This window comes from Bos mutus, chromosome 22 (genome assembly GCF_027580195.1).
Source record: "Bos mutus isolate GX-2022 chromosome 22, NWIPB_WYAK_1.1, whole genome shotgun sequence".
NCBI classification, from domain to species: domain Eukaryota; kingdom Metazoa; phylum Chordata; class Mammalia; order Artiodactyla; family Bovidae; genus Bos; species Bos mutus.
This window is the reverse complement of record NC_091638.1, coordinates 50,939,079-50,962,665: the sequence shown is the minus strand read 5'-3', so window position 1 is coordinate 50,962,665 and position 23,587 is coordinate 50,939,079. Positions and strand designations below refer to the sequence as shown.

The 23,587-nt window shown below is 40.2% G+C and overlaps 1 protein-coding gene across 1 annotated transcript; it reads left to right on the top strand.

The window, feature by feature from the left end:
• The first annotated feature begins 1,066 nt into the window (after positions 1-1,066).
• Positions 1,067-23,587, top strand: IHO1 (interactor of HORMAD1 1). Its single transcript, XM_070360023.1, has 7 exons — positions 1,067-1,122; positions 5,780-5,954; positions 7,329-7,492; positions 16,268-16,316; positions 16,505-16,592; positions 21,984-22,087; positions 22,430-23,587. The coding sequence occupies exons 1-7, from the start codon at positions 1,067-1,069 to the stop codon at positions 23,585-23,587; spliced, it is 1,794 nt and encodes a 597-aa protein (XP_070216124.1).

Sequence of the window (23,587 nt, the reverse complement as noted above, 5' to 3'; positions counted from 1 at the left end):
GAATTTGAGCTAATTATTTAGCCTATCTGAATCTTCACAAGCTTTTAAATGGGGATAACAAAATCTGCCTCACAAAATCATTAAGCTTATATTCTGCAATGTGTCCAGCACTGTGCCTAGCACACAGTAGATACTGTGAAAGTAGTACTACCTTTAGCCCCTTGATTCTGTGGTCTATTGACTTAACTTTCTTGCAAAACAAATGCTTATAAACACACAAATGTGTGTAATGTTTTAGAAAGTTAGAAAACTTCAGTGTAATACATTTCTCTAAACAAGGTTAAATTATATTAATGTATACCAAACTACCTGTATTTGTTCAGAACTTATGCTTCATCTTATCTAGATCTATACTGGGGATCTCATATGTGTGGGTATCATTTTCTGATGCTCTCAGTGGTAATATACAATCTGATACATATGAATGTTCTGTGGGATCAAGGAGACAAAATTGAAAATTGGGCTTGTTTCATAAAATCCAGGCACTATGATCATCATATGAACTGTATTATGTAGTATGTTAGATTGGCAGTGAGCGGAATAGGAAACTGCTGTAAGAGGTGTGGGAAGACACTTTTGCCCATAGCACTTATTCTTCAACCAGCTTCTTACTGCCTAAATTCCACAGCTTTCTTGGCATTCCAATATCCTATGGGCTGAGAAGAACCAGTCTTTTCGGGAAAGGTTATAGATTAAGTCATTCTTTGTATCGGGCAATGAAAGAGGGGTTTATTGGTCTTTTTCTAAAAGCAGATTATTAGTAGAGGTGGCAGAACAAGAAACAAGAAAGCAAAGGATGGCAGGCAAATTTACTTTTTTACAGGTGGCTGGGTTTGGGCTCTGATATTGCGGGGAATTTGCATGCAATTTAACTGCAAGGAAAAAAAAACACAAAACCTATTTCTGGCAGATATGTAATGGGAATTTTCACCAACTGGATGAGAATATAACTGCTGAAATGCCCTCATCTACATATAACAGTCACTGTAAAGTAATCTTTGGAAAAGTACTGTATTAACCTTTTAAATGAATGTTCCTCTCTTTTTAAAGGGAATAATCATAAGACATGAATTTTAATGTCTGGAATATCAAAGATATGTTCAGTATCCCCTCAGGCTCTGGGTAAGTTTTCTGGTTATGTATTCTTCTACTTGAGAAGATTGATTTCATGAAAACAGGCTCCCCTTCATATGGGTTTATAGTAATAGAGTTACCCCATATAGCTTCTTCCCCTCGCTTGTCAGCACTGTAACCCCCTCATACTGTCTTCTCCCTTTGCCTATTTTCTGATTATAAAATTAATATCAATTCAGCTATGTGTGCTAATTGAACAATGACTGTCCAGCACCAGACCTAGGGACTATGAGGCCTGTGAGAGTTAGACATGGTCCAACATCTAGAAACTCTAACCTCATTTGGAGCAATTGCTATTGAAACAGCAAGGAGCAAACTCAAGACAATGTATTCAGCTGTATCGTACAATTTGTAGGTATCCACTCCAACTGCTAACAGGCCTCATTGAAATATTGTTCCCTCTACCACTCTGCTGAAGTACTTAGATTGGTGTCCTCTAGCCATGCAGAAGGGCCTGCTATTGCTAGTTTGGTGGGTATGCCCCAGAAGTGGTATATATGGAGGGATTTCCAATTGTTTTTGGCATGCTTTAATCTTTGAATAGTTTTTTTTCCTCCTAACACCTTCCTAAAGACAGCAAAAAACCTAAAACATTGTTCTTTTTGTTTTTTCCTTGAAAAGAAAAAAAAGGCTTACAGTTGATACAGAGTAGGGGAAAAAATATATGTTTAATTCCAGATCGTAGCTTGAAGATACAAATCCTACATGACTTCTGTAGGCTCACAGAGCTGTTTCTTTTCCAGCCCAGCTAATTATTCTCTTTGACCTAAGAATGGAGTCACAGAGAGCTATTTAGCTATTTTGAGCAATGATTATGCAAACCATATTATAATATATGTGTGTAGCCCATTACCTTAGCTAATCTTAGAAAATGATTCTATGAGTCAAAATAATTTCTCTTCTCTGTTCTGAACAAGTAGGGTTTATTTCTTTCTTGTATTAATATATAATGATTCCTTTGGCTTAGAATATGTACTTATGTGCTATCTATTTTAAATTTAGCATTTGGAAAAGGAATGATCTGCCTGTGTGTTTTAATGAAAAGGATGTTTTCTTGGGTTATACAACAGCATTAAGTAACATAAACTGTTATTGAGATGTCTTTCAAGTAAAAACTTGAAGACTATATGTTTGTCTATCCACTTATGTGCTATCTCTGTGTAGACTCAGTACACTGTATTCAAGTGTGATTGTATCATTATCAATATCATTATCCCCTTCAAATGTGAGATTTAGACTGGCATAGGTATCCATGGGAAGCAAGTTGGGGGTCCACAGCTAGAAGTATATAAAACAATCAAGGATAAGACACTAAAGTGTAAAAGGGAATAATACAGTGCTTAATGGATCTTTCTGTGTGCAAATCTGAGTTGATCATATTCTTCAGTCTGTATGAGACCTATATTAGTCTGCTTGGGTTGCCACAACAAAGTACAATAAACTGGATGGCTTAAACAACAGAAAGTTATTTTCTCACAGTTCTGGAGATTGAAAAGTCTTAGAATTGAAAGTCCTATGCCAGCATGATTGGTTTTTGGTGAAGACTCCCTTCTTGGCTTGCAGACAATTGCCTTTTTCTGTGTCCTCATATGATGGAGAAAGAATGAGGGTAAGCTCTTTGGTGTCTGTTCTTATCAGGACACTAATCTCATCAGGAGGGTCCCATCCTCCTTACTTCAGTCGCTCAGTTGTGTCCGACTCTTTGCGACCCCATGAATCGCAGCACGCCAGGCCTCCCTGTCCATCACCAACTCCCGGAGTTCACTCAGACTCACGTCCATCAAGTCAGTGATGCCATCCAGCCATCTCATCCTCTGTCATCCCCTTCTCCTGCCCCCAGTCCCTCCCAGCATCAGAGTCTTCCAGTGAGTCAACTCTTCGCATGAGGTGGCCAAAGTACTAGAGTTTCAGCTTTAGCATCATGCCTTCCAAAGAAATCCCAGGGCTGATCTCCTTCAGAATGGACTGGTTGGATCTCCTTGCAGTCCAAGGGACTCTCAAGAGTCTTCTCCAACCACAGTTCAAAAGCATCAATTCTTCAGCGCTCAGCCTTCTTCACAGTCCAACTCTCACATCCATACATGACCACTGGAAAAACCATAGCCTTGACTAGACGGACCTTTGTTGGCAAAGTAATGTCTCTGCTTTTGAATATGCTATCTAGGTTGGTCATAACTTTCCTTCCAAGGAGTAAGCGTCTTTTAATTTCATGGCTGCAGTCACCATCTGTAGTGATTTTGGAGCCCAAAAAAATAAAGTCTGACACTATTTCCACTGTTTCCCCATCTATTTCCCATGAAGTGATGGGACCGGATGCCATGATCTTCGTTTTCTGAATGTTGAGCTTTAAGCTAACTTTTTCGCTCTCCACTTTCACTGTCATCAAGAGGCTTTTGAGTTCCTCTTCACTTTCTGCCATATGGATGGTGTCATCTGCATATCTGAGGTTATTGATATTTCTCCCAGCAATCTTGATTCCAGCTTGTGTTTCTTCCAGCCCAGCATTTCTCATGATGTACTCTGCATATAAGTTAAATACGCAGGGTGACAATATACAGCCTTGCCGTACTCTTTTTCCTATTTGGAACCAGTCTGTTGTTCCATGTCCAATTCTAACTGTTGTTTCCTGACCTGCATACAGGTTTCTCAAAAGGCAGATCAGGTGGTCTGGTATTCCCATCTCTTTCAGAATTTTCCACAGTTTATTGTGATCCACACAGTCAAAGGCTTTGGCATAGTCAATAAAGCAGAAATAGATGTTTTTCTGGAACTCTCTTGCTTTTTCCATGATCCAGCAGATGTTGGCAATTTGATCTCTGGTTCCTCTGCCTTTTCTAAAACCAGCTTGAACATCTGGAAGTTCACGGTTCACGTATTGCTGAAGCCTGGCTTGGAGAATTTTGAGCATTACTTTACTAGCATGTGAGATGAGTGCAATTGTGTGGTAGTTTGAGCATTCTTTGGCATTGCCTTTCTTTGGGATTGGAATGAAAACTGACCTTTTCCAGTCCTGTGGCCACTGCTGAGTTTTCCAAATTTGCTGGCATATTGAGTGCAGCACTTTCACAGCATCATGTTTCAGGATTTGAAATAACTCAACGGGAATTCTATCACCTCCACTAGCTTTGCTTGTAGTGATGCTTTCTAAGGCCCACTTGACTTCACATTCCAGAATGTCTGGCTCTAGGTCAGTGATCACACCATCGTGATTATCTTGGTCGTGAAGATCTTTTTTGTACAGTTCTTCTGTGTATTCCTGCCACCTCTTCTTAATATCTTCTGCTTCTGTTAGGTCCATACCATTTCTGTCCTTTATTGAGCTCATCTTTGAATGAAATGTTCCCTTGGTATCTCTAATTTTCATGAAGAGATCTCTAGTCTTTCCCATTCTGTTGTTTTGCTCTATTTCTTTGCATTGATCTCTGAGGAAGGCTTTCTTATCTCTTCTTGCTATTCTTTGGAACTCTGCATTCAGATGCTTATATCTTTCCTTTTCTCCTTGCTTTTCGCTTCTCTTCTTTTCACAGCTATTAAGACCTCCTCAGACAGCCATTTTGCCTTTTTGCGTTTCTTTTCCATGGGGATGGTCTTGATCCCTGTCTCCTGTACAATGTCACGAACCTCCGTCCATAGTTTTTTTTTTTTTTTTTTTCCGTCCATAGTTCATCAGGCACTCTATCTATCAGATCTAGTCCCTTAAATATATTTCTCACTTCCACTGTATAATCATAAGGGATTTGATTTAGGTCATACCTGAATGGTCTAGTGGTTTTCCCTACTTTCTTCAATTTAAGTCTGAATTTGGCAATAAGGAGTTCATGATCTGAGCCACAGTCAACTCCTGGTCTTGTTTTTGTTGACTATATAGAGTTTCTCCATCTTTGGCTGCAAAGAATATAATCAATCTGATTTCGGTGTTTCAACGTAAATTTGGGAGGACACACACATTCAGTCCGTATCTAGGTCTATACTGTGATTGTGTATTATAGCGTCTTCTCTCCCTCCAGTCCTGCTCCTTTCCTTCCCGACAGACACACATTCTAGGGGAGTTAATCTGTATCCTTCCCATTAATCTTCTACATATTCAATTACATACTTGTTTAATATGTATGATGTAGGCTTATAAATTACATTAATACATGAGAGAGTTCATTACATTTTTATTTTTCTTCACTCAAAATTATGTTTCTGAGACTTATCCATGTAGTTATATGTAAATCTAGTTTATTAATTCTGACTACTGAATCGGCTACATGCATAAGCTGTATTTTATTTTTAATCTGTTCCCTTACTAATAAACAAATTCAACCTTTTAAAATGTTCTCTTAATCCCTAAAGATTTTCTGACCTTTGATCTCCAAAATGGTGTTAAAGCCCATAATCTTGTTGTACAAGAAATAATGGTGTTAGTCCTTAATGTTTGAATTTCCATCTGATTGTTCCAAGGTTGTTGTAATCAAAATGTCTGGCATTCATAATTTCCTTCTTTCTTTAGAGGTAGTACTGGCAGTGTGCAGGGGACTGGGAGGTCAAAAAAAAGCTAGCATTCTGCCCAGAATATTCTGAAATAATTTTGAATTATGGTTTTCATTTGTTCAGGATGTTTGTCTACTTGATATACTTTTATCGTCTTGCTTAATTTCAGGGCCACTAAGTCATCTAACTGGAATAACAATCAGACTGATTACTCCAGTCTCAGTGATTCCCAGTTCCTTTTTGGATCCCAGTTCTGTCCAGAAGGTTCACAGACCCTGTCAACACCCGTGGACTCTGAAGTCCACTTGAGACATCCAAAACAGTCACAACAGAATTCTCTGGATGTGAGTTTGAATTCCAGAATTTCTCTGCACATGTTTCACAGTCATTATGGAGATAAACTGTAAAGATGACTTATTATGCTGCACTATATTTTAGAATTGTACACCTCTAAGGATCACTGCCCTAAATAGATTTGTGTTTGATTGGTGATTCATTTGACTTGGTAGTCTGAAATGGAAAACATTTAATTTGCATTTTCTTCTATTACTAAAGCAACACAGAATATTTCCAGTACTTTGACCACTCCTAGGGAGTGCCAAATATTACATGGCATTTTCTAAGGCTTGTCATATTATTGTTTGTGAATATTCAATAAGAAAAAAGAACTTTAGAAATAGGGACAAAGTAATATAAATATTATTCTATATGGACATTTTTTTCCTAAGAAACATCAGATGCTTTGTAGATTTAGTCATTAACTCCTTGAAGGAGGAGATGAGGATACTGAGGCCTAAGTTGATGAATAAGGGCCAGAAAGTGTGAAAGTGAAAGTCACTCAGTCGTGTCCGACTCTTTGCAACCCCATGGGCTATACAGTACATGGAATTCTCCAGGCCAGAATACTGGAGTGGGTAGCCATCCCCTTCTCCAGGGGATCTTCCCAACCTAGGGATCGAACCCAGGTCTCCTGCATTGCAGGTAGATTCTTTATCAGCTGAGCCACACGGGAAGCCCAAGGGCCAGAATCTCTTGATTTTTTGGAGATCAGCTTGTTTTCTTTTGTGAGTCAGAAATATTTTTTTTAATTTATTTATTTTGGTCTAGAACCAGATTTAACTTTATACACAGACTTAACTGCATCAGATAGACTTAATAAGATTAGGTCACTACTGTAACTTAGCAAGGTATGCTCTGAGATAAGTATTTTAGTACAAAAATTGGTACCCAGTGATGTGAAGGAGTAAGTATACTACCTGAACGTTTCAGAGTAAGTTTTGCTTTGGAATGCAGGAAATGGCTTACCATGTGCCATTTACATTACATGTCAAACTTATCAGTAAGTCTAGTTCATCAGCAACTGAGCAACAACAACTTGAGTTAAACTTATTAATATAAAAACTTTAACACATTATCTCAACACAGCGTAATTTTCTGTTGTTCCCTTTAAACTTATATAATTGATTTTAAGCCATTTTAGCTGACATTTTAAATATCTCTGGGCTGGTAAAGCAGAAATTATATTAGTAAAAAGAGTTGCTTTTCTTTAATATAATTTTCTGGTGCATATGAAATAAAAAGGAAATACTACATGCTGCATTGGATTTTAGTATTATAGTTTGCACTTAAGTGTAACTCTGCTTTGTATAGAAAATAGTGAATGCTATAAATATTTTTATGTGTGAAAGGCTATGATGTTTTTCTTTTCCACTGAACAGAGTGAACCTAGTATTTTCACAAAGTACCAAACAAAACCCCAGCTGCTTGGAGGAGATCCAAAAGATGGAGGCTTGTTTCCTCTTCCTTTGTCTCTTGGAAAACCAAAAGGCCTCTTGGAACAGTTTGAGGAGAAAAAGAAAAGTGCAAAAGACAAATGTGACAGGTACACAAAAACCTTTCAAGTGGATGAGACAGCTTCTCTTTTCTGAGTGAAATAGCAAATGGAATGTCAGTAGTTGAATAATTCAGTTTCAGCATGATAGCATTCTTACTTTTACAGCTCATCTAGTAATTACTCTTTATTTGCTTTCTTAGGCTGCCACAGTTTTGGTGTCTCTGAATATTAAGCTAAAGGACTTCTTAGAGAAATGCAATATTCAAGTAATGTTAGGTTTATTCTGCCTAAAATTCTGTCCTTTTTCTTCAGATCATCAGACTTAGGAACTTAGTTAACATTTGTTTCAGAGTCAAGAATATAGCACATGAATTCTTAAATCATAATTCAGGCTGATTTTCTCACTTTGAAATGTTGGTATTTTTAAAGATATAGCCTAAATTTTATACATATTCTTATTTGTTTTATATATATATAATATATATATAAGCAAATTTAGGACTATACATTAATTTGTAAATAAATAAGTTGCAGTCACTGAGGAAATTAACTTGTTCATTTCTCCATAGTAAGTTAAGAGGACATCCTTAGTTATCACAGAAATTGTAACACCCAAGCAGAAATATACTTTATTATTTCTGTCAGTAAAGATGTGTCATTTAGCATCACCACTAATGCTTTTATGTTGATTTTGTTGTTGTTCAGTTGCTCAGTCATGTCTGACTCTTTGTGTTCCCACAGACTGTAGCCCACCAGGTTCCTCTGTCCATGGGATTTTCCAGGCAAGATTACTGGAGTGGGTTGCCATTTCCTTCTCCAGGGGATCTTCCTGATCCAGGGATAACTCATATCTCCATATCTCCTGCATTAGGAGCCAGGATTTCTTAAAGAATTCTAGATTAGGAATTCTTCAAAAGATTAGGCATATTCTCCACCGTATACCTATACTCCTTTAGTGAGAAAGGCAAAATACTCTATTTGAAGTGTTTGATTCTGCTGGTAAGTAAACATTTCCCAGATGCTGACAGATTTCTTTCCTCTAGGAATCTAGGCTCTAGGATTCATAACAATGGTACAGTACTACACGTGAGCAGGTTCCGCTCATCTTACTGCCTCAAATTAGTCTTAAGGTTTTTGTTCTCTGGGCTTTTGGATTATATTATTTTGTTTGATCACAATTTCTGTAACTAAAAAAACTTTTGGAAACATTAAGTTCTTGATATTTCTTTCTTCCCTCTCTTTCCGTCCCTTCCTTCATTTCTTTATTTCATTTTTCATTTCCTTTGCTGTTTTGGTAGTGAAATGAGTTTATTTTCTTTTCCTTTTTTTTTTTGTTTGCATGGCTTGTGGGATGTTAATTCCCAGACCAGGGATTGAATCGAGGCCCTCAGCATTGAGAGCGTGGAGACGTAACCACTGGACCACCAAAGAATTCCCAGAAATGAGTTTCTGTTAACAATTATTTACAAGATGGAAAAAAAAATAGTATTTATACAGAAAGAATAGATGATAAGGACACTGAAGATCCTCTTATCCATTAAAAAAATTTCAAGTTTATGATATTGATTTAAATGCTAAGCAGAAAATCATAATTTTCACAAATTCTGGCAAAAACAAACCCCATTTTAGATTGCTGTTTTCTGTCAATAAGTGCTTGTCAGAAATGTGATGAAGAGTGAGAAAAGTTTAAATGAGAGAGAGAAAGTATACCATTGTAAATCTGGAAGCAGGAAAATGATAAGGCATGGTACAGAGTTAACATAAGAGATGCTACTAATCAATAAAACATGTATTTACATATTGTGTTTTGAAAGTACATGTTTTCCCAAATGAGTAGAAAGAGCACATGAGGTTAAAAAAAATCTCACAAGAAGCCTTACTCATTCACGTTGCATTTGTTATAACTCTTTTGATAGCAAATAAACTAGCCTGGATAAAAAGGAGGATATATTAGTCCTCTTAACCAATCTGGGAAGGACAGGGAATGAAATGAAATAAAAATCTGTCTCTTTTCTGTGCTTCCCTCCCCATCTATGCTTCATTCTCTTCTACTAGAGACCAGCTTCCTACTAACACAGAAAAAGAGACTCTCACCCCTTAGTTACAATTTGAAAATCCTAGTGAAAGCTTCTGATGGATTTGTTTATTTGGTTATTGAGGGGTGAGTGAAGAGGGGGGTATGACTTGAAGTTCTCCTCGTAATCACTTTTTGGATGCAAAAAGAAACAATTCTCCATTAGAGGTGGATGCTGGGCATACTAGACAATGGGATGTTCATTACCCAGATTATTATTATTTTTTAATCAATCATGTTTGAGAAAACAGATTAGTCTCATAACTAATGAATAACCTAAGGAACACAAGGAAATTATAAAATGAGCCATATTCTTTCAAGATTGGGGATCACCACAGTGAAATCTGTTCATTCACTCACTCAGTAAATGCTGTGCTAGGCCCAATAGGGCACACTGGGGATCCCAAGGGGAGGAATAATGGTACCTGTCTTTGAAGTTCTCAGTCTTGTTAAGGAAACAGGCATGTGATGGATAAATTAACAAGTGAGCCAGAGTTAATAGTTGTGAGCAACAGAAATAACTATTTAAATGAAAAAGGAATTTATTAAGAGGGTATTGGAATGGCTTCTGGTTCTGAGTAAGACAGAATAAGTATATAACATCCTATTGCTCCCACTGAATGCAACCAAGCCCTGATGGTGTGCATGTAGCATCTGAGGACTCTGAAAAATAAATAGTAGCAGATAGATTAAGGAAGGGAACTTGAATTTGAAGTATGATAGCCTACCCTTAAGATTTCTGGGGTTTTGTTTTTAACCAAAATGTAAGATGTTTGCTCTGTGACAGACACTGTTAAGAAAATGAAAAGACAAGCTACAGACTGGAAAAAATATGTGCAAACCACATTTTCAACAAAGGACTTGTATCCAGAATATATCAAGAACTCTTAAAACTCAACAGTAAGAAACAAGCAACTGAATAAAAAAATGGGAAAAAATTTTAGCAGACACTTCATCAAAGAAAACATATGGATGGCAAATAAATACATGAAAAGTTTCTCAACACCATTAGCTATTTTGGAAATACAAATTAAAATCACAATGATATTACTAATATGAGCAGATGATATTACTACTCATCTATTAATGTGACTAAAAATAAAACAGACAAAATTTGACAATGCTGGGCAAGAATATAGACCAAATGGAAATCTTGCTGGTGGATATGCAAAACGATACAGCCCCTTTGGAAAAGTTTGTCAGTTTCTTATAAAATTAAACAATTTATTGTCTGCCTCTGCAGTTCTACTGCTAGATATATATCCTAGATAAATGAAAACATGTTTTCATAAAAGTCTATACAATAAAGTTTATTGTAGCCTAGTTCATAATCACCAAGAACTGGGCACAACCCAAATGCCCTTCAATGTATGAATGGATAGACTATGGTGTGCCCATACAGTGGAACACTACTCAACAACACAAAGGAATGAACTATCGCTACACAGCAACACAGATGAGCCTTAAAGGCACTCAGTTCAGTTCAGCTCAGTTGCTCAGTCGTGTCCCGCTCTTTGTGACCCCATGGACTGCAGCACACCAGGCTTCCCTGTCCATCACCAACTCCCGGAGCTTGCTCAAACTCCTGTCCATTGAGTCGGAGATGCCATCCAACCATCTCATCCTCTGTCATCCCCTTCTCCCGTGCCTTCAGTCTTTCCCAGCATCAGGGTCTTTTCAAATGAGTCGGCTCTTTGCATCAGGTGCCCAAAGTGTTGGAGCTTCAGCTTCAGCATCAGTCCTTCCAATGAATATTCAGGACTGATTTCCTTGAGGATTGACTGCTTTGATCTCCTAGAAGTCCAAGGTGCTCTCAAGAGTCTTTCAAAGGCACTATGCTGAAAGAAACCAGTCCAAAGACTATATACTATATGATTCAATTTATGTGACATTCTGAGAAAAGCAAAACTATAGGGATGGGTATTAGGTCAGTGATTACCAGGGATTAGGGGTGTGGGCTGGTCTTTACCACAATGAGACAGCCTGAAGGATTTGTTTGGGGGATACTGTCTCATATCCTGGTTGTGGTGGTTGTTACATGAATCCTAAATTTGTGATAAAACTCACAGGACTGTGTACACATACATATACAAATTTCCTATGTTAATTTAAATTTTTTAAAGTGTTAAACATTATTGAAAGATCTTAAGTGGTTCATTTTATTAGGATTATGTTCAACTGCATTGACATGTACTCTCATTCTCGTAATAATAATAGAAGTATTTAAAAGATGATTATTTTTCTTTAATGCAAAAAATCAGCCTGAAGTGTGTGGTCCAGGGCTAGAATGGTAGCTCCATGGACCTCATGGCTCCTTCTAGAAGCGTGAATCTAGCAGATCCCTAAAGTATGATCCCTCTCAGTCCTCACAGTGCTTGGAGCTTTTATATCAGATTTCCAGACAGTTGATGGATGAAGGAAGGAAGAAGGGTATTTTCTGTTCCCTTTAGGACTTTGTTTTTCTTGGTCATGCCATGTGGCTTGCAAGATCTTAGTTCCTCAACCAGAGACTGAACTTGGGCCAACGGCAGTGAAGGCATGGAGTCATAACCACTGGATTGCCAAGGAATTCCCGAGGATGGAATGTCATCTACCTAGGTGGCAGGACATGGCGGGTGGAGATTAGGAATCCAGTTTGCAAGGAAGAAAATGAGGCCAATTTAAGTTTTTGCCACAGTCATACAATTGCCAACAACTACCTACCATGGGCAACTTTCCAAACAAAGTCTCAAAATCAGTCCCGTGCAGATTCTGCTGCCTTCTAGCCTCTGCCCAGAGTGCACTGGACCCTTCGCTCCATTGTTGTCAGTGTAGTCCACTTTCATCAATCCCATGGAGCTCCATCTTTCTACCACGAGAGCCACAGCCACCAGAGAAAGAGGTCACAGTATTTTTACCCTGACTCCCAATCTGACAAGGTGTATGTGAAAGGAGAGCCCAAGTTCAGGAAAAGCTCAGAAAGCAAGCCCTGGCACTCTCAGCCTCAAGAGGAGGAAAAGGACTCTGCTTCTTCCCAAGATCCCTGATCTGAGGAACTCCTCAAACAGTAAAGAGGATCAGATGGAGAACAACCTAAAATAAAGAAACTAGACTTTTCACTCTAAGTACAAATTTGTAAATGCTGTAGTAGAGGTTTCATCCAAATGCTTTGGGAGCCCTGAGGACAGGCTTCCAGTTCTGACTGGGGGCGTGAGGAAAAACTCCATCCAAGGGAGCACATCTAAACTGAGTAGGAGTTTTGGGCAGAGATCTTGGGTCTGTCAGATTCTCAAGTCTGCCTCTGAATCAGCCTATTCTGTGAACCACCATTAACACTGTTTCATATAATTCTGCTCTATTTTTGCATACTTTCAAAAAATAAAAATGGAATTGTTTCCTATGGATTATTTTCAATCTGTTTTTTAATTTAATAATATTGAACGGTTATATTTCTATTTCATCTATAAAATCATTTCAGTGGCTGCACTGTGCTCTTTTATATGGATCATTTAGAGGGTTAGGGTTTTTTTTTTTGAGGGTTAGGTTTTAAATGTTTAATACATATGAGAAATACCAAGAATATACAGTGAGGTAATGATAATCTTTCAACAAATGATGTTGGGAAAACTGAATCCCTATGCAAAACAATGGAAAAGGATCTTTAACTTATACCATTCACAAATATCAACTCAAAATGGATTAAAGACGTAAATGTGAGACTTGAAACCACAGAACACCTAGAAGAAAACATAGGGAAAAACATTCTTGACATTGGCCTTGGCAATGATGTCTTGGATATTACACAGGTAACAAAAGCAAGAATAGACAAATGAAATGACATCCAAGTACAAGCATCCCTCAGCATCCACAGAAGACTAGTTTCAAGAGTCCTTGCATATACCAAAATCCAATGATGCTCAAGTCCCATAGTCGGCCCTCTATATCTTCAGTTTTGAATGCACAGATTTAACCAATTGAAGACGGAAATTTCTGTCCATGTTTGGCTAAATCTGCAGATGCGAAACCCTGGAACGTAAGGGGCCACTGTATTTATTGAATGAAAAATCAGCATATAAGTGGACCCATGCATTTCAAACCTATGTTGTATAAGGGTCAACTGTAAAAAGTTTCTGCACAGCAAATGAAATCAACACAGTGAAAAGGCAACCTATGGGACAGAATATACTTGCAAACCATACATCTGATAAAGGGTTAATATAAACATTAAAGGAATACCTACAACCCAGTCGCAAAAACAAAATAACCCCGAAATATCCTGATTAAAAGATGAGCAAAGGAATTGAATGGACAGTTCTCCAAAGAAGACATTCAAATGGCCATCGGTTATACGAAAAGATGCTCAGCTTCACTAATTAACAGGGAATGCTAATCAAAACCACAATTAGATATCATCTCATACCTATCAGAATGATTATCATTTAAAAAATTAGTAACAACTGTTGGCAAGTATATATACACTGTTGATGGGTGTGAAAACTGGTGCAGCTACTTTATTTATTTTAATTTTTTTGCCACATCGTAAGGCTTGGGGGATCTCAGTTCCTCGAGGTCACAGCTGCGCCCTCGGCAGTGAAAGCTCAGAGTCTTAACCACTGGACCTCCAGGGAATTCCCTAGTGCAGCCACTTTAGAAAACAGTATAGAGGCTTCACAAAACATTAAAAACAGAACTACCACATGATCCAGCAATTCCACTTCTAAGTATATACCCAAAGGAATTGAAATCAGGATCTTGAGGAGATATCTGCACTCTCATGTTCATCACAGCATGGCTATTATTTAAAATAGCCAAGAATGGAAGTAACCTAAATATCTATCGATGGATGAATGGGAAAGAAAAAATGGTATGTACATACAGTGAAATATTCTTTAGCCTTAAAAAAGAAGGAAATCCTGTCACTTGTAACAAATGAATGAACCTGAAAGACATTATGATAAATGAAATAAGCCAGACACAGAAGGAAAAATACTAATTATATGCTACCACTTATACGAGGAGTGTGAAATATTCAAACTCACAGAAGCAGAGAGTTGAATGGTGGTTGTCGGTGGGGAATGTGTGGGGGAAACAGGAAGTATTACTCAAAGGGTACAAAACTTCAGTTTATATAAGACGAATAAATTCCAGAGAGCTACTATACAGCATAGTGTCTACAGTTAACAATACTCTATACTTGAAATTTTGTTTAGAGGGTGGATCTTTGTTAAGTGTTCTTATCACTAATAACAATAAAGAAAGAGGGTAGAAGGAAACTTTCTGAGGTGGCAGATGTATTTATGGCATAGATTGTGGAGATGGTTTCATGGTTGTATACTTATCTCCAAACTTGTATATGTTAAATATGTACAGCTTTTTGTGTGTTAATCATACCTCAGTGAACTAATTTAAAAAATTGAGTACTGACCACTGAGAAGAGATGATGACTACAAGCAACTGGCACAGCTGTCATTGTACAAGACTAGGAGTTCTTTTTGTTCAAAATTTCTACAGTATTGCTCCACTACCTTATAGATTTCTGGGTGCTTTTAAGCGGTCTGCTGCCATGCAGATTCCTAAGCCTGTATAAATCACCTGCTTTATTTCTGCAAATTTTTAGGACCTTCTCATTATCCTTAGAGTTCTGAAATTTTACAGCACTATGGTTTGATGTGGCTCATCATGAACCCTTGGCATGGAGGAATTCCTTTTGCCCTATAAACTTGTGTCTTTTGGTTCTGGGAATTTTTCTTTTATTATACCTTGAAAACCTCCTATTTTCACTCTTCTTATTGTCTGGATCTCCAATTTTGTCCAAGCATTGAATCTCCTGCATTGATTCTCTAATTTTTTTTTTTTTTTTACTATTTACTTGTTTTTCATCTGTCTTTTTTCTGTTTTCTATCACATTTCCATACTGTATCTTCTGGTTAATTCTATTTGTTTAATTTCTGCTATTTTAATTTATAAGTACCTTTTGTTATTCTTATTATCTACTTTTATAATTTAATATCATTCTGTTCTTATCCTTAGTTCACTAAATTTTTCATTTTAGATTTTCATTGTTTTCAGGTCATGTCTTAATCTTATTCATAAAACTGTATGGTTTGTAAGACTCTGAAATGGTACTATCAAATTCCTCTTTTAAAGTCAGTCTTATGGAGCATCCATAAGACTGTGGCATGAAGAGCTGTCCTATTGGGGTTCAAAAATTGATATATGCATTGTATAAAGAAACAAAATCTGTAAAAAATTTTAATGATGAACCTTGTCTGATTTTTTTCAAAAGTGGGATATTTGAGGAATAATTATGATAATTTATTTTTCATTAAAAATCAATATCATTCCCAGAATTATCTCCATTCTTACAGACAAAATAATAGTCATTAGACTAATATGTGTCCAAGAATTTTTGACTATCCATAGGAAGTCACTATCCTCTGAAGCCATGTTGCCATAAAAATGGAAGCTGGTGTGTTCTACTATAGAAACCACTTGAATTGCTAAAATTCAACCTCATTTAAGATCCATATAGAGTAAATTTTAAAAAACAGAATAAAGTTTTGTTTCACTTTGGAAATGATCACGAAAAGTCAGTGTCTCCTTTTCTAATCTGGGCACTAAGATTTCTCAGGGTTAAGTCTTCAGCTCTGATCAACCACTGTTTTGATGTTGCACCGGTAGAATCCTGCTATGTTCATGGAATCAATTTTGTTACCTACTGCTTAAATATTTTGCAAAGGTTCACTTTCCTTTTTTCTTTCCTATTTTAGTGAGACTTTATACAACTTCATTTCCCATATCAAAGAAAGCATTCACAAGGTAAGTGTGCCACATTTCAAGGTGTTAAAACATCTTACATTTTAAGAAGTTTAATAATTGTATTGGTTTTTGTTCATGTAAAACGGCAGTATTTTAACTACCCTTTTTTTATCATTAAGTGACAGTTTGCCAAGTTAGTAAAATGAGGCAACAGTCTGTGAATTATTTCCTAATTTGGGGTTTCTTAGTTACAGACGTCAGTGGAAGAGTCTGAGGAACATCTCAGTTCCAGAAGTCAGTCTATTGTGGATTCTTTGGAAACTGTGGCCAAGACATGTGAGTGTCTCGTGTTTGAGGTTATCAGCAGGGGGCACTGGTGAGCAGTGACCGTGAACTTGCTGACCCTAGTCAGGTTTCTGCCAGTGGTGAGGTTCCACAGAGTGTTTCAGATGAGAGAATGGGTACATAAGATGAGCCCTGAAGGGATGTGGAGCTGAACTGGGTAGCAGGCCCCAGCCCTGTATGGGAATGCCTGGTCCCTCCATGCCTTTTTTGAAGCACCAATCCCCTACCCAGTAACCCAGCTGCTTCAAGGCAGATGGTTCTGCCAGATTTCTAATCTCACCACCTGAAGTGAATCAACGGCAGCCCTGAGTCTCAAATGAACTGCTGACTGTGTTGTCTATAAAGGCTCCCTTGCTCCCTTAGGACTTAGAAATAAAGATACCACTCCTTCAGGAGTCAGAAATATTCCAGTCACCTACTGTTTTGCTTGCTGCCTTCACTTCAATGACAGCTGTTTTGTAGTGAATCACAGCATCTTTCTCAATTTCAGTTACAGTCTGTGGTCTGTAAAGTCCTCTGTTCGGTCAATTAGTGATTTACGTTTAGGTGAAACCATGGTTTAGGCCCTTATTCATCAGAAGGGAGCCATGACACAAGTTTCCTTAGATGAACACTTCCCCTGGAACCAACAGCTTTTCAGCTCAACAGCAAGCTGATGACTGCATCTGCACTTGTTTGCATTTGTCTCTGTGTTTATTTTTTTTACTTTAAACAAATTGAAGTCAACTTATTCAAATGCCAAGGGATGGATTGCTCATGATTTACAAAAATTAATGCCTTTGTGTAACTTTGAAATTAATCCCCATCTGTCTGCAAAGAAGAACTGTACTGTCTGCTGGCTTCCAACCTGAGTATGCCACACACGGGGCCTCTGTGCATTTGTTTAGAGACCAGTTCTGGAAGCCCAGACTGTTACCCTCACAACAAGATGGGAGACAAAGAGCAGAAGGAAAAAGGCGGCTAACGGTGTTTAACATGATAAAATAGCTCACTGTAAGTGCCGAAAGGCAGGCACTCTTTTTACTCCTCACATTTAAAACTGGGTGAAATACTGATACAGAAAGGAGGACTGCAGCAGAGGTGTGGCATTTAAGGCCCAGAACAGGGAATGGAAGTGCTCAAGGCCACAGCACAGGGTCAAGGCAGAGAGAGGAGAACTGAGTCTGCAAAGGGAGACATAGGGATGCCTCGGTAGGCATAGGGATCCTGATTCTGCACTCCTGACAGTTCCTTAACTTTCAGAGCTTAAGACTGACCAGGCAAACAGTAAAACACTGTGGCATTACACTAATTAAAAGCCAGGTCATTCTTAAAAATAGGCACGCAAGTAGCCTGCCCAGAACCATTCCCTTTCTTGCTAGGTAGTCACTTAGGAACCAGGTAAATCTGCTGTCAAATGGCTAGGCCCAGTCCAGCTCACCTAGAGCACCGAAGCTGCCAGTCAGTGCATTCTGCAGGCTTTCACTAGGCACTCACTGTGCTTGGAAGGGGGAAGATACTATGTGAAAGCACTCTCTTGGTTTATTATGTAATTCATGCCTTCACAGAATGAGGTCATAAAGTCTTTCCCCAGTCACACTATGCCTGTACAACCAGAAGGATCACTCAAAGCCATCTAATCTAACTCCCCTTCTTCTTCAGTTGAGGACACCAAGAACCAGACGAACAGAATGAATTGCCAAGGCCATTCACAATCCACTTTACCTTGGGTTTAGGTGGGGTAATTAGTACACAGCAGTACTTTCACCTAAGATGTATAAATTCTATTAAAAAGTATGGTCATTAGGAGAATAAAAAGGAGAGGCCACTATCAAAATCAGGAAATATCTCTTTTGGAAAATAGGTAACTCCATACATCAAAATTCATTCCATAGGAATCAACATACTGTGTGGTGATTAAATCATAAATAGAACTATAAGAAGCATAAGCAACATTTTTATAATTTTAGAAGGAGAAATGCCTTTCTGAGCAAGGCACAAGAAGAATGAAAGCCATCTATATGAACCATGTTGGAATGGAAATATTTATTAATTGGTAAATGAAGATAGCAAGGTGCTTGTGTTCACATGGCTTGCTCCAGGACACATCTTATGGCAGAGAGAGATCAGTCAGTGAAAATTGGGAAGGGTACCCTATAAAAAGGGAGGCCTGAGCAAACTCCTCTTGTACATGGAGCCTTCCAGACCTTTACTCAGGTGGCTTTCATTAGCACAGCAGGGAGAGCAAAACTATGAAGGGGAATCACTGGCCGTCAGCGGAAAAGCATCAGCATACAACCTCATCTCAATGGAGCCCTTGTTGAATCTCTAAAATAGAAATAAAATCTTTTTTGAGGATGGCAACAAGGTGATGGGGAGTAGAAGGACCTTCAGTTCACCTCCTTTTACAAGCATGCCAAAATCACAAGTAACTGCTGAACAACCACCAATAAAAAAGACTGGAATCTACCAAAAAAGGGGGGGTCAAATTCAAAGACATAAAAGAGAAACCATGGGATGGTAGGAGTGGCACACTTACAATATAATCAAATCCCATCCCACCCAGGTGGGCGACCCACAGTCTGGAGAATCATTATGTTGCAGAAATTCTCCCATATGAGTGAGAGCTCTGAGCCCCGTGCCAGGCTCCCCAGCCCGGGAGTCCGGCACGGGGAGGAAGAGCCCCCAGAGCATTTGGCTTTGAAGAGCAGTGGGGCTTGACTGCAGGAGCCCCTCAGGACTGGGGGAAAGAGAGACTCCATGCTTGGAGGGCAAAAGCAGCGACTCCCTGCTGGTCTTGGAGGGTTTCCTGGAGAGGTGAGGGCAAGGGCGGTGGTGGGGGACTTAGCAGGGTCCTGCATGAACTCTGGCTGGAGGCGGACATTCCGGGTCCCTGGTACCAAGACCCGGCCCCACCAACAGCCTGCAAACTCCAGTGCTGGGACGCTCAGACCCCACAGAATCATCTTTATAAGAAAACAGAGAGCTTCCCTGGTGGTCCAGTGGTTAACAATCCGCCTGCCAATGCAAAGGACACAGGTTCAATCCCTGGTCTGGGAAGACTCCACATGCCAAGGGGCAACTAAACCTGTGCAGCACAACTACTGAAGCCAGTGCACCATGCGCTGAGAGCCTGTGCTCTGCAGCAAGAGCCACCGCAGTGAGAAGCTGTGCACCGCGACAAGAGAGTAGCCCCCAGCTCACGGTAACTCGAGAAAGCCTTCGAGGCGAGGAAGACCTAGTACAGCCCCCAAATAATTAAATAATCAATAAAATTATTGTAAAAGAAAATAGAAATATTGGCTGTATACTGGCAGTGCACTCAGGGGTCCTGCGGATCTGTCTCTTCCTTCAGCAGTATTTGGATGGAACAGACCTAGGGATGCCCTTTGCTCTCGCCTCTGACCACCCTCCAACTTTTTTTCCATTCACAGATTTAAGAGTCAGCCACTCAGCTATCCTTGGCCACGAGGCCCAACCAAGACCATTTTTTGAGATTAACTCCTTATTACCCATCAACCATGTGAGCTCCCAGATTTGTCACAATTATTCCATCAAGGTGGAGGCCGCTGTCAACTGCCTGGTCAACAGGCCTCTGCAGGCCTCATCTCCTACCTCTCTCTAGAGGGTGCAGGACACTTTTTTCCGCATATTGGATGAGCAGAAGCACCAGGGTGTTAGTGTCTCTGGAAAATGCAAAACCAGTGTGGTGGCCACTCCCTGTTCCAGGACGTGCCAAAGCCATCTCAAGAGAAGTGGGTAAGGCCCATGACGCTTATGGAGATGGCTATGTTCATGGAGAAGAACCGGAACCAGGCCTGTGTTGACCTGCGCGCCCTGGGCTCCGTCGCGCAGAACCCGCCTGTGGCTTCCGGGAGAGCCGCTTCCTGGAGAGGCAGGTGAAGCTCATCAAGAAGATGGCGACCACCTGATTAACCTCTGTGGGCCGGCTGGTCCCCAGGCAGGGCTGGGCGAGCATCTCTTTGGAAGGCTCACCCTCAAGTCTCCCTGTGGTTTCCGCGCTTCTGCCTGAAGCCCCTCTCTGCAGCCACAAGGCAGCTTTTTAACCACCCTGGAGCCCTCTCCCAAGCCTTGGACCAAGTGTAAACAGGAAACCTTTTTGAAGAAAAAGAGATTGTGCAGAGTATGGAGGTGGGCTTTAAATGGCATATTTTTCTTAAAAGCTAAAAATACTGTTTATAACCAAAGCAGAAATGAAACGAGTCCTCTTCTCTGGAAGACACACACACACAGGATCTATAACCTATACGTGGGTATGTGCATATATTAATACAAAACTCCAGAAAATGCTCATAATGCTAAATCCAGGAAGCGAGAACAAAGTCTACACGGGAGCGATTTGATCATTTTTCACTGGAAGCATTTTTATACTGTTATAGTTTTTAATATATGTTTATTGGCTGTGTCAGGTCTTAGTTGCCAGCACTTGGGATCTTTCCTTGCCGCAGAATGGACTCTCTGGTTGTGGTGCCTGAGGTTGGTTGCTCCAAGGCATGTGGGATCTTAGTTCCCCAGGTAGGGATTGAACCCGTGTCCCCTGCATTGCAGGGCAGATTCTTAACCACTGGACCATCAGGGAAGTCCCTATGCTGTGATAGTTATTAAAACAAACAAAAAAAAATGGATAGATTTTGGAAGTAATGTGCTCAATACAAAAGCTCTTTAAGAGAAGACACTAAAAAAATAAATAAAAAAGTAAAAGACCCTGAATGTGTTTCCTAGGGACAAAGAAAGAATATGTGGGATCACAGACTGATGCTTACTGATTGCTGAATCTAGACTTGAACACTTTGCTTGCCTTCTTCATTCTCTGCTTTTGTGGCTGGTAATGTTCACTGTTCCTAAGAAACATTGCTATTCATGAACTCATCTAGGGTAGGATAATTACATTTGCTTTCTACTACAAATATCAACATAGATGTCTGGAAAAATATTTCATTAACTGAGTTTAGGAGCAGGGATCCAGTGCTTGAAATACGAGTAAACAGTCTTTTTCTAATTGGTCAACACATGGAATTTACCATGATCATAACTGCATTCTAGAAAGATCACTCTGGTGACAGAGCCAAGAAGGCAGGTCAAAGATGACTTGGTGCCGTCACTGGGGGAGTAGGTTTCAGAGTCCCAGCAGGTGCTGAGGTTGAGTCTGCTTTGGCCAGGATGTCCTCAGGGAGGGAGGGAAGAAGAAACAGTGGGGGAACCACCCTGCTCTTGCTTTATCTCCTCAGCAAGGTTGATCCAGATAGGTGCTGGCAGAACAGGCTCAGGTGGCCCATGCCAGCTTCCAGTTCCTCCTCCCCCCCCGACCCCCCAACAGCAGCCTAGGCAGGGTGGAGCATACCACAGTCTTCATGTGGTGAATTGTCATTGTTTTGTATTTAGGGCAGGAGACTGCAAAAGCTCAGAGTGGTCTGATGTTGGAAATAGTGCAGGACAAAGGCAACGTGGACCAGGCCATCCTTGAGTTGCAAAAGAGACTCGAAGCTGTAAGTGTTAGACTCTGACCCCTCTCCCCAAGTGTGTGTTTCTGGCTTTGTTACTAAGACCTAGAGACATCTTTAAAATTGCAAATTTTCAGCCAAGAACAGAGGCCACCACAGGCCCCTTGGTATCAGGTCGGGGGAGAGCCCAGCTTCCTTTCTCAAGGTTCTCTGGCATGTGGACCCTAGGGCCCCTGCTCCAGAGTGTTGCCATGCTTCCGCTCATAGTACCCAGCAGGGTACAAGGTTCGGTTCTGCTGGCCCATCCTTTGTTTTGTTCATACATTTTATTGTGCCTTCTGAGTTGCACTGTCCATAACTCCTTACTTTTTCACTGCCTTTGTTTAGAGACAAGCAGAGTTTACAGAAATGAAGTCCGACCTGAAGCACCTTGAAGTTTTGGTTATCCAGCAGAGTAAAGACTTTCAGCAGCTATGTGAGCATCTAGGTCAGCTGAATATGCCCAGTGTTCTAGCAGAGTTAAAGCGATTGACCTCCATCGCTCTGACACCCAAACACGTGAAAGACAGTGCCTCTCAGACCTCACCACCTCTGGCGCAGAGCCTCAGTTTCCCCAGGCAGGACAAATATACCTCTGAGAAGCCAGTTACGTGGCAGGCCCAGGCCCTCCCTGCTGCATGCAGTCTTAGTGTGGGCTCCCCGAGGCCCAGGGAGTTTGCTGTCTGGGGTGAGGGATCAAAGAGGGATGCTCTCCAAGAAGAGGCTGTGCAGCCGGCAGTTGGAACCGGCAAAAGAAACAGGCAAATCAAGGGCAGGGCCGTGAAGACTAACTGCCAGAACTCTGTTACTAAAACAGGCTCTGAGAACTGTGGCTCTGCCATCCTGGGTCACAAGGTTCCTAAAGATAGGGACCCAGTTTTCCAAGGAGACTCGCAACTTATATCTCGAGGATATAAGGACTTAAACAACTCTGCAACCAGCATTAAGAACACCAGCCAAAAATGGCAAGCTAAAGGCGCATTTTCATGTCACCCTTGTGAGCAAAGGTTGGTGACTGAACAGAAAGGCGTAACTGTAGAAAGAGGGAAAAAAGACAAGCAGCAGCCCAGGAAAGCCCCCAGGAGAAGGTCCCTACGCAGGAAGCAAGAACAAATGCCCAGCAAAACCTGTGTTTCTAATTCTAAATGTCCTCGGCCTCCAGTTTCCAGCCCACAAAGTTCCCCCTGGGGGCAGCAGGAAACTCTAGCTCAGCCCCTGCAACTTTGGGGCCCTAGGAGCCCCACAAATCTAGTCTGCTCTGCTCAGGGAGGAACAGTCATGCCCAGTAAGACCACGAGGGCAGAGCAAGGGAACCTCGTGCAGTGTAGCGGGCATTCCTCCCAAGACAACAGCCTGCTTTTTCCCAGTTTCCAGGGGGACCACAAGATGAGCTGGTTCAGTGATCTCAATGACCTCAACCCCAGGGCAGAGTCCCTTCAGTCCCAGGAGTCAGGGAAGAATATACTCTATGACCTGGGTTTTGATAGCAGCGATGATGGCTTCTGA